The sequence below is a fragment of the Diaporthe amygdali genome (assembly GCF_026229845.1).
Source record: "Diaporthe amygdali strain CAA958 chromosome Unknown NODE_1_length_4327563_cov_65_473760, whole genome shotgun sequence".
Classification (NCBI taxonomy): Eukaryota; Fungi; Ascomycota; class Sordariomycetes; order Diaporthales; family Diaporthaceae; genus Diaporthe; species Diaporthe amygdali.
Genome location: NW_026517021.1, coordinates 2,585,462 through 2,597,350, shown reverse-complemented (window position 1 = coordinate 2,597,350; position 11,889 = coordinate 2,585,462). Strand labels below are relative to the sequence as shown.

Below are 11,889 nucleotides of genomic sequence, written 5' to 3'. Positions count from 1 at the left end.
ATGATGTGGTTATCCTCAAACGGTCCAACATATAACAATCCATCTTCGCAACAGCGACAGCGATACTACACCCAGCAAAACCCACGGTTCTCAGCATTTCTTCCCACCGCTACCGCATCAGACTCGACGCTCGATATCGACTCCGAGATCCAGTCGCAAAGCGCCTCTTCATCTCCTCAGTCGGTCTCACAGTTCCCGTTGTCGACTTTTGACAGTGTTCCCGCCGCAAACGTCCCGCGAACACCCCAAGGCGACCTGTTCAGATTCTCGGCGCCCTCTTCTCAGGCCCAGCCTCAACCCCAGTCTTTGCCCTCCGTCAATATGATGTATGCAGATTCATGGTTGGGGGACAGCAATCAGTTCCCCGCAAAGAACAGCCACAGGAATATGCACCAGCGCGAGTCCTCGCTGTCGTCGCTTGGGTCCCTTGGGCCGGCTTCGCCTTTCTCCTTCAACACGGCAAACCCTCAAATAGCCATTAACGAGTCTGGCGATTCCTACCATGGAATGCCTATTCCCGATGACCAGACATATCACCTCGCCGCCAAGGCACCAAACTCAACTTCCCACGACACTTTCTACACAAACATTCCCTACTCTGGAGATTCAACGTCGGTTCACAGTTACGCAAACATGCTTGCACCGCAGAGGAATCGTGGGGATCGCAGTGGCCTGCTGCCTCCCCCGGATTTTCCTAGTGGAGGCTCAACCAACTCACGTCCCGTGTCAGTGGCGAGTTCCGTCGCAAGTGACTCACCAGTCACGCCGGCGGCCCCGGAACCCGAGGATGAGAGGAGGCGAAAAACTGGTGAGGACTATATCCTGGCCGACTTCCTGAATTTTGCCGACGAGTACAAAGACTTACCCCTTCTTAACCAAACAGCACTCCACACTGTCCCGAAATTGGATCGCACCATGACGGACATCTACAGCGACGAGCTGTACAACCCTAATTTCTCCATCACCTCCATGTCGCCATCACAGCCAAGCCAGACCACAATGTCGCCAAATCATGAGGTCTTCGCGCAAAGATTACAGGCTGCCAACAGCCAGCATCTCAGCGCGACACATTCTCCAATCTCAACAGTGTCAAGGGGCCGCTCGCCATTCCGCCAGGGGTCGCCCTTGGCACCCGCCCCGGCTCATGAATTCCCCCAGCAGTCAGCGAACAATATGCGCTTCAACACTGCACAACATATGAGGGAGAAGAGAAAGGCCGAGCAGGATGCGGCTCAAGCCTTGCGCCAGGCCATGGCCCAACCCAGCACCAGCACCGGCACACCACAGACCATCTCTCCTAAGGATGCTGTGTTGGAATTCAACGACGACAGCAACAACAACTTCCCACTCTTTTCGTCTCAGGACTCGACCGGATTTGACGCCAGCCAAATGTCAAGCCAAATGTCGAAGGCGGCCCCTCAGAGCAACAACTTTGGAGGCCTCTCCCTCGATACCTCATTCGACAACTATTTGACATCTCAGCTCTCATCAGGCATGCAGCTACCCCAGCAGTACCCATTCGTGGCGAAGCACAGGCAACAAAGCAGTTTGCCATCCATCAGCAACGGATCTTACTCTGTTTCGTCCCGACTTGGATCAAGCACGTCTGCATCACCCGTCTCTACAGCACTGGGCAGCCCACAGAGGCCCGAGACTGTTGGCGCTGATGGTGGCACGTACACATGCACATATCACGGCTGCACCATGAGGTTTGAGTCGCCAACACAGCTTCAGAAGCACAAGCGTGAGGGTCATCGACAAGCACACGGCCTGAACGGTTTGCGCAGGCCAGAAGCGGTGCCGGCCAGTTTCCTGAACACACAAGCTGGACCTCACAAATGCGAGCGCATCAATCCTAGCACTGGCAAGCCGTGCAACACGGTGTTCTCACGACCGTACGATCTGACGCGGCATGAAGACACCATTCACAATGCACGCAAGCAGAAAGTCCGGTGTGATGTGTGCACCGAAGAGAAAACCTTTAGCCGCGCCGACGCGCTCACCCGACACTACCGCGTCTGTCACCCTGATTTGGAATTCCCTGGTAAGCACCGCAAGAGAGGCAGTGCAACCAGCTGAATTATTCTTCCGGTCAGTGATGCTTGCCAAACCGCTTGATTGCTAGTGCATCTACATTTACGCGGTTGATGGCAGCACCATACCCAAAAAGAAAGGAAAAAAAAAACCAGCCAGTGATAACGACACACCCACCCTGACAGGAATGGTGGGCTGGGCATGGGCGCGCATTGGACGGGATCTGAGTCGATGACCGCAGCGTCGAAGGTTCTTTGACGACATTGGCGTCATGTGGTTGGAAGATGGAGGGTGGGGGGAGGCTCTTCCGCAATGCATGCTGCAGGCGCTATGCCAGGGTGGGCGGCGGGGATGCGGCCTCTCATCCCTGTCGCGCGGATGCCAGGGCGCATCACCCTACGTCATCCCCTCTAGGGCCTTCTGCCTCTAGGGGTCTTGCGCAGGGACTGAGGGCAACCACCTTATGACGTCACCCCCGCGCCGATCAGGGTCCTCGCTGATTTCATCCTGAACCTGACCAGCTGCAGCCCAGCCATTCACACCCGACATCCGAATCCAAAATTGGGCATCTGGGACACCTGGGCACGACAGTCTGAAGTCATCTGCAACCCCACCGACGCCATGCCGGTGTGCATTATCTCCTGTCTTGGACATGGGCGATAATGGGGGAACGGAACCGGAATCGGGGCCGGGCACTGCAACAGGCCATCATTACCGCATGGCGCCTGGCTCTCCCGCCCTGTCTCTGTTTGTCGCGGTCTCGGCCACTGGCCCCGTCGCGCTCTGCGCCATAACATCATCACCGTCATAACCATCATTTTGGTCTGTTCCATTGCATCGGTATGGGAATGGATCCGGACGGCATGCTCCGTCCCGCGCTCTCTGGGCAGAACATGATATCACACCACCCCGTATCCACCACTCGATCGGTCAACCGACACCAGCGGGCTGGTTCACCCTCAACCCCCAACATCATCTCGAACCAGAAAGTCACGGGACCAAAGTTGTTACCGTAATGCACCCTGTGTGATTAGTTATGTATTATTTATTTTGGAGTGGAAATCTCATGCGGATTGTGTCACGGGTTATAGACATAGTGTCCTTGGGTCATGCATGGCGTACTGGAGGAAATCATAGAGAGCAGCTCTACTTGGGGTTTTCCTGCTTGTGTAAAATTGAAAGCATCTGTACATGTCACCTTGTTTGAACTCATTTTTTGGCAATGGCTGTGCCCTATCGTCGGATGTCTTGCTGAACTGGAACGGAATTCAAAAATGGAAAACCAGGGGGGGGGGCTATAGAAAAACAACAACAAAAGACTTGCTACTTTCCCGTGCTCCCGTGCAGGGATTTGGGGATTTCACAACAGAACGCATTGGCGCCTCACTCAAGATTGGGTTCATGTGGTTGTTTTCGGCATTTTGGACGGTTTTGGGGTCGCACGACATTGGGTGCCAGCATTTCGGGCTTGCTTGTAATTGTCTCTATTTTTCTCTATTTTTTTCTTTGGCCGGGGGAAAGGGCCCGGGGTGTTGTCTGGTTGGATTGGTTGTGTTCGGCGCTCGAAAGAAAAAAGAATGAAATACCCCGCGATCTGCAGCAACTATGACGACTTACAGGAATCGGGCACACCCAAAGCGGATTGAGGTTCCGGCAGCGCAGGGCAGGGCCGAGTAGGAGTGGGAGGGGTGTTTGTTCGCTCGGGGCAAGTCAGGGAATGACTTTCCAAGGCTGGAGAGAGGTATAATAGCAAGAAAGCAAGAAAATTCATTTGACAGATTGGATGGACAAAGCATGCAAGCGAGGCCCCAAAAAGTGGAGCGATTCAGGGTCCCCCAAAACAAATAAATTTGATTGGAATCGTTGGCAAAATAAACTTTCTGTGTTGTGTAGGACTTTCGAAACACCGAATCCTTCCAACTCTAATTTTTGTCCACCCCCCCCCCCAAAACCCATCCCAACATCTATCTCCCCTGCCTGCCTCCCTGGACCTGACGTGTTGGCAGGTCGGCGGGGGGTTGGTGGTGGGTGGGTGTCGGGCATCCTTGCGCCTTGCTGCAGGTGTAGTTCGTGTAAACCAGAAAATAATAATGCTGGACGTTCTTATGTGTACTATACTACCCCGTGAGGTTTGATAGTCGCCGTAAGCAAGTTAGAATTCCCAGCCCGCCCCTCTTGCATCCGGCAGGGCTGTTGATTCCCATCTTGGGGGGCAAGGATAGAAGCCCCCTCTCCTCCCGCCGGCCCATTCCTGATTACATTTCCCTGGCGTGCCATTCGCACATTCTGTTTTGGCTCGTGATGAATGAGACCCTTCGACATCCGAATACGCGAGTGAAAAAAATGGAGGGAAGTGCGTGTGAGCGGGACACAAATACCTAAAACCGATTTGATGAGCAGAGTTCTTGTTGCGTCCCGGTCCTGGGCCGTTTGCGCCTGGCCGTTGCGCCTGGCCCCCCCCTCTCCTCTCTGCTCTGCTCTGTCCCTGCTGTGGCTTATCCGGCCCGGAGTAACGTTGGCCTGGGTGCTGAACTCTAACGTGTACAATACGCAGTTCTCTCTCCCAGCGCGCATTGTGCTGCTGATAGACACTGCTCCCCACGTCCCTTTCTATGGTGCAGGCAGGCTTCGCAATAATTTTTGCCTGCCCTTTTTATCTCGGGGTGGCGCGGGCCAACTCCAGAGAGAATGAAATGGGAGAACTTTACTTACGTACGCGAAGCCTATATTCCTGGGCAGTATCACTAGCACTCCACCCGCCCTCTCCACCATCAATCAAGCAAGCAAGCAAGCAGAGCTGCCGGCGGCGTTTCGTTTCTTCTTTCCTTCCTTCTCTCGCCCTCGACGGCAAACAGGTCGCATCGGGTTTCCAGATATACTCTTCCCAACGTCGAGCTTGGCATTCTGGAGGGTTGCTGGGTTGCTGACGCAGGGTGGAAAAAATCTTGCTTGTCCTGATCGTACGAACAGGGTCGTACGCAAGGCTCAAACCTCCCTCCTCCACCCCCGCAGAGGTTGCAGGAGAGGGGAGCGGGCGGGAAAAGACTTTGACGTCGGCAAAACGCCGACGTGTGCTTCCTTGCCGCCCGATGCGCGACATGTGTTACTGAGCTTGTTCCTGCGCATTCATCCTGTTTTGAATACATCTTTAACCTTCGAGATGCTGTACCTACCGAAACAGACTGCGCTTCCCTCCCCCCAGTGATCACAAGCGGCGCTCTCGTTTTTTTCTTTCCGAAAGAAGCGGGGGGGGGGGGGGGGGTCAGTGCCGGTTAGAGAGAGAGATAAAAAAGTATGGTCGGCCTTTGTTTGCAAGGAAAGAGCAGGGCAGGGAAAATCATGCATTGTAACTGAACATGACTCCGGTCCCCCAGATCATTGTAACCCATCTCAGCTCAGCTCATGCCAGGACAAGCTTCTCGAAATCTATGCTGCACAGGTCGCGTCTGTTCGATCTCGGCGCAAGTTCTGCCCAGCTTTCAATCGATGGGTTGCCTGTGTGTTATACCCGAATTGCCACTGGGCGAACGGTCCCATATAACGCATGTACGTAGTGTTCCCATGTCACCGGAGATCATCCCATTAAGGGAAATTGAAGAGACGACGATCCGATATTGGCACTGGTATACAGGAACATATGAGCTGACCCGAATCTAAACATACCCTTTTACATTTTACGGACCCCCACTTATTGTGTAATTCCTACACACGTACGCTCGACCCTTGAGTCGGATCACGAAGTACCGTTGGAAGCGGCCTCTTCATCAGCCATGACCGCCCCTCTCGCATCCGTGTACAAGGGTGAGATCCCCGTCCAGAGTTGGAACTACAATGTCGGCAGTTAGTCTCGAGTAGTCGGGGAGCAGGAGTTCGGGCATGTGAACTCACCTGGTACCATCCTTGGGAAGCCAGAACTTCCAGCCCGGGAATCGTTTGCCAACCAGCCTCTTCTGCCATCGCCATGACAGCCGTGCGCCGCGGCTTGTACGCCATCTCCAGCATCGTCCTCTTCGGCACATTTCGACCGCTCGCCTCGTGGTCGGGGAGGTTCAGCACCTTGGACACGATGTCGCTCATCCCTGGCTCCATTGGCAGGTCCGCGGGGATAGTGCTGACGACCACTCGTGGAAGTGGTCCCGCAAAGTCCTCCTCGGCCGCACTCGACAGGTGCTGCACGTGGTAGTCGCACGGGAACATCGAGGCCAGCTTGGCGACGCTCGCAGAATTGCGAGCCACCACGTAGATGGGCGAGTAGCCGAGTGAGTGCAGCGCGTAGATGGACGCACGCGTAGTGCCACCACTCCCAATCACCACTCCCGGGCCCCCTGCGGACGACGTGCGGATGTTTCCTACGACACCGGCCTGGCGAAGTGCGTACACCATGCCCATCCAGTCAGTGTTTTCGCCCAGCAAAATCTGCTGGCTGCCGTCTTCGGATGGAAGGGGTATTATGGTGTTCACGGCGCCGATGGTCTTGGCTGCGTCCGACAACTTGTCGATAACGTCGATGATATCGAGCTTCAGAGGCCTCGTGACCGAGGCACCACCGAAGTTGGGAGACCTCACCAATTCTTTAACGTCTGACGCATGGTCCGTTTCAAAGCGGGAGTAGTGGTGCGGGAGACCGTTGGCCTTGAACAGGGTGTTGTGCAGTGCTGGAGACCTTGACTGATCGATGGGCTTTCCGAACAGATAGAAGGCACGCTCATCCAGCTCTCCAATCAAAGTCAGAGCCTGGCGGATCTCAGCAGCCGACAGCTGGCCTGGCGCAGCCTTGAAAGGAAGAGCGGGGTGGGAGACTGGTGTTAGGAAGCCATTCAGGATACGGCTAAGCTTGCCGAGAGGACCCATGTTCATGGCAATTATAGGAGTCTCGTGAGCCGCGAGCATTCGTTGCTTGAAGTTTGCCAGAGCGAAGTTGTCGTCCTGACTCCGGGCCACACCAACCAGCTTGATGATGTCGCCAAACTGGAGTGCCCTGTTGTAGAATTGTATCCAGGCTCCATTCTTCCAAGACAATGTGCCCTCGGGGTCGTGGTGTGAGGCAATGATGCGAGAAGAGCCCTTAGCGCCCACCACGCCTTGAATGACGCTCTCCGGCCAAGTCAACTCAACATCAATGTATTCACAGCCCATGCGTAGCGCGACATTGTAGAGTGCCGTAGCACCTTCAAAGTCATTGTCCGGGAATTTGCCGCCTTGACTCTGGGTGCGAATTGTAAAGACAATTGGAATCTTGGCAGTGGCCCGCAATAGAGCTACCTGGATACCAACGAACTCAGCTGAGTAGTCCTTCAGCAAATCGACCCGCAACTCAACGGCGTCTGATCCTGCAACCACTCGAGGTATCAACTCCAAGGAACCTGACACGTCGGGCACAGTGAGCGAGACGAAGAAAGAATGCCTCTTGCTCTTCACCTTCTCAAAATGGTCGGTGTGGCCGCACATGACAGAAATGAAACTTCTGAAATCCGCCGGTGCCTCCCGGACAGCTGAGGAGCCAGCTGGATGTGGGCTGTGATATTTGTAGTTGCTGCACTTCTCGAACCAGGGTTTGCGTCGCTCATAAACCTCGCGGATCTGCTCTGTATAAGCAGGCCGCGACTTGTCAATGAGCAGGTAATCGATGACTTGGTCGGTATCACGATGCACCTGCAGGACGTATCCGCCATTGTTCTTGTAAGAAATCAGCATATCTCGGGCCTCAGGGCTCTCGACAATGCCGCCGCCGCAGGAGAAGACGTGACCGTGAGCTTGGTTCGTCATCATGTTCTGTAGGAGATCCAATTCTGCCTTTCGGAAACCGTCCCAGCCAAGATCGCCGCGGATCATCTCTGGAATTGTTTGGCCTATCCTTCGCTCCAGCTCCTCATCGAGATCGATGAATTTTCGGCGCAGAGTCTTCGCCAGCCAACCTCCTGCCGTCGTCTTGCCCGCGCCTCTCATGCCAATCAAGAAAATCGACCGGTCTGACTGGGGCTTGGGAGTTTGGCCATGATGCTCGTGCTCTGATGTAGGTTCTTCGCCATCCAGTGTGACTTTGAAAGACTCAGACAAAACGTCCCACCAGCCTGGCCAGGTCTTTCCTGTGCACTCGCGCTCTAAGATGAGCACAGGACGGGGTGCAACCACTGAGAGGACACTGAAACTCATTGCCACACGATGGTCATCATAACAGTAGATGCCGTTAGCTGGCTCCGTCAGGCTTTGGTAGGGCCGCCCGATGATCTCAATTCCGTCATCGAGCTCATTGCATTGTACGCCGAATTTAGCGAGCTGTTCCTTCATTGCCGCAATGCGATTGCATTCCTTGACCCGTTGGTTGGCAATTCCAGTGATCTGTGTTGTACCGTCGGCAACGGCAGCCAGAACCGAGGCAGTCAAGAAGGCGTCGGTCATGGGCTCCATATCGACGTGCGGGATGGCCTTCAATTGCCCAATTGGTGGACCAGTCACCGTCGTCGTGTAATCGGTCTGCTTCACGGTGGCGCCCATCGCCTGGAGCACATCTACAGCGAACCGGGAGTCGCCTTGCAGTGATTTCGATCCAATGTTTGGGACCGTGCAAGTAGTGCCCGTTATAGCCGCGATGGCCAAAGGGTAAGTAGCTGAGCTTGCATCGCTCTCGATCTCATACTCTGCTGGATTCTGGTAGACACCCTTTGGAATGTGGTACGTGTTTTCTTCCGTGGTGGAGCGCTCGACTTGAACACCGAACGCGCTCATCATAGAGACGGTCATATCAATGTAGAGTTGTGAGATGGGCTTGCCTCCAACAAGCTTTAAAGTGACTGGGTTCTTGGCGTACGGGGCGGTCATGAGTAGCGATGAGACGTATTGAGATGAGACGGTGGCCGCCAGCTCAATCACGCCGCCCTCGAAGCCGCCGGCAGCATCCACCTGGACGGGCAAGCTGCCTTCCCGGTTGAGATACTTGACCTGGACTCCGTTGGCACGCATAGAGTCGACCAGAGGCCCGATAGGTCTTTGTTGCATCCGTGAGTTGCCAGTCAAGACCGTCGAAGATACAGAGGATGGCGAGGCCAAAGAAACCACGCTGGTCAAGAATCGTGATGCGGTCCCCGCGTTGCCAAGGTACAGTGGCTCCTGGCTCGCCTCAAGCTTGCCGCCCTTGCCTTTCACAACAAGGATCTCGCCACCGTCCTCCCAGGAGTAGGTGGCTCCATTCAGACCCGAGACCGCGGAGAGCATGTACTCGACATCGTCTGAGCGCAGCAGGTTCTTGATGCGCACTTCACCATCACCCAAGGCAGCCAACACCAGAGCCCGGTTCGAGATGCTCTTGGACCCGGGAGGGGTCACACTGATGTTCAGGTCCTTAGGGATGCCAGGCGTGACACGGGTGGCAGGCGTGAGGACGACGCGGATGTTGCGGTCATCAACCACACTCGCCTGGGGTTCATAGCATTTGCCAATTTCCGACAGGAGGACGATCTTCTTGTTGGTGCCGTGGTTCTTCTTGTCAACCGCCATCTTGTCCAGCAGCACATCCACAGGGCATTTCTTCCCTGCTGACAGTCGTACAATACGCTGGTCCTTCAGCGAGGTTGGTAACTCGTAGCTCGCAATACATTTGACGAGACGAGCCACTGCCGCCGGGCGCAGGATGCCAAGGAAGCGGGCAAGCTCAGCCTCCTTGACCATGCCGATGGCAACAGCCTCACCGTGGAGCACCTGGGGCGTGAGAATGGCCTCGTAGGCGTGGCCAATGGAGTGTCCAAAGTTGAGAAGATTCCGCAGGCCACCCTCCCTCTCGTCGGCAGAGACAACCTCGGCCTTGGTTCGGGCGGACCCGAGTACGATCCTCTTGAGGATGTGGCGGATGGGAGCCAACCTGTTCTTTGCCTTTGACTTGACGGCCTCGAGAATCGTGGGGGCATTCTGCTCCAAGGCAGTAAACTCAGTCTCGTCCCAGATGGCGGCCGTCTTCACGACCTCAGCCATGCCATTTATGAACTCCCGAGCCGGCAGCGTCTCCAGGAAAGCCAGGTCAATGTAGACACGGCTGGGTTGCCAGAAGGCGCCGATCAGGTTCTTGCCCAGGGGCGTGTCAATGGCGGTCTTGCCACCAATGGACGAATCGACCATGGCGAGGAGGGTGGTGGGGACCTGGACAAACTTGACGCCGCGCATGAAAGTAGCGGCGACGTATCCGATCATGTCGCCAATGACGCCTCCGCCCAGGGCAATGACCACAATATCCCTGGTGCACTTCTGTGACAGCATCCAGTCTTCAATTTCGGCCTTGGTCTCCCTTCCCTTGGAGCTCTCGCCGGGGGGTATTGCGTAGGTGAGGAGGCGCACATTGCCGGCATTCTTGGAGGCAACGGCGGCGGCGAAGGTCTTCTGGAAGGAGGGGACATAGAGAGGGAAGAGGTTTGTGTCGGTGATGAGGACGTAGGTTGCTGAGGGGGTGTTCTCGAGCAGGTCGTTTGCGACAAAGTTGTGCAGCAGTCCGTAGTCGATTATGATGTCCTCCTTGCCCAGGATTGGGATTCGTGTAGGGCTCGAGGCGGTGCCATTCGCAATGCCATTGGCAGTGCCATTGGCAAGGGGCGCTGTGCCATTGACGGCAGCCATTGTGGCGTGAGGGTAGGATCAGCTGCCCGCAGCTTGCTCAGCTCAGGGTCCAGTCGAGCAGAGCAGGGCGGAGCAGAATTGACGATAGTTGATGCCGGTCTTGTCTCCTATGGCTTCCAATGAGTGAACGAAGGGAAGGGAACGAAGAGGGCACACAGCGATGAGCGAGGAGGGTGGGAGCACAACGAGAAAGAAAGATCACATCAGGCGAGGAGGAGGATGTTGTGGACTGACCGGGCTGCCTATGTACGTATACTGAGTATACTATAGAGAGTATGGGGATGTGCCCACGGTGGCTCTATGCGATGACTCCTCGGTCTTCTTTGGGATGACTCTTGCAGGGCTGTCGGTTGAGTAATAACCCCAGCAGCACGCAGCTAAGCTCCACCGTGATCGGACGGTGCGCTGGGCGGTCGGTTTTTTTTTTTCTTTCTCCCTCTAGCCTTGCATGATGCAGGGGTCGCAGGCACTACCGGAACGTCTCCCCCCACCTGCCAAAACCGTAAGCATGCCTGGGGTAGACTGGATCTGCTATCCGCACCCGCAGCGGGAGCTGCCCTGCCATGCATCGCTTTGTTATGTGCCATTGGGCCATTGGCATATACATACTTGGGGATATTCTGTGCATGTATGTACAGGACGAACTACTGCGTCCACTGCATCATACTATCAATAGCATGCCTATTATGCAGCACGGCGGCCACCACGCAATGCAAAAACGTGGGGTTGCATGTGAATGCGAAGGCAAGTCGACAACAACGAACCTCTCCCGGCCCGAGATGTCAATACTACTCCACCCATCCAACCAAATTCATGCCATCCAACGTATAGTCTCGCCCTCAACCCGCTACTGCAGGCACAGACGGACTGCTCGCAGCACGAAGAAAGCTACCTACTCAGAACGCCGTGCATTCTGTCGTACAAGCTTTCGTCACCCGCATCCAAGACGTCGCCCACTTACTCGTGCCACTGCACCGAGCCCAACTGTCCATCGATAGATAGATGAACATATCCTGCACGGGACATTATTGTTCTGACTTCTGACCTACTTCTAACTTCCTTATCACACATCTTTGCTGTTCATGACTCAAATATGCCTCGCAACCGAGTCCCACGGCTCTGGTAATGCTGTCTAGTCGTCCATTCTCGTCCAAACTATACACCTCGCTCATCATCATCACAGCCTCTTTCTACCCCAGGCTATCACCGACTTAGGCGCCCCAACCTTTCCTCAAGCTCCATCCCGACCAGGCC

General features: G+C 55.3%; 2 protein-coding genes across 2 annotated transcripts; one reads left to right on the top strand and one right to left on the bottom strand.

The window, feature by feature from the left end:
• Window positions 1-2,845, top strand: J7T55_006367 (uncharacterized protein; the record flags this gene model as incomplete). Its single annotated transcript, XM_053143523.1, has 2 exons — window positions 1-2,044; window positions 2,562-2,845. The coding sequence occupies 2 exons, from the start codon at window positions 1-3 to the stop codon at window positions 2,843-2,845; spliced, it is 2,328 nt and encodes a 775-aa protein (XP_053001132.1).
• Window positions 2,846-5,767: 2,922 nt separating this feature from the next.
• Window positions 5,768-10,635, bottom strand: J7T55_006366 (uncharacterized protein; the record flags this gene model as incomplete). The annotated part of the gene is made up of 2 exons (XM_053143512.1): window positions 5,768-5,860; window positions 5,923-10,635. The coding sequence occupies 2 exons, from the start codon at window positions 10,633-10,635 to the stop codon at window positions 5,768-5,770; spliced, it is 4,806 nt and encodes a 1,601-aa protein (XP_053001131.1).
• Window positions 10,636-11,889: the final 1,254 nt, after the last annotated feature.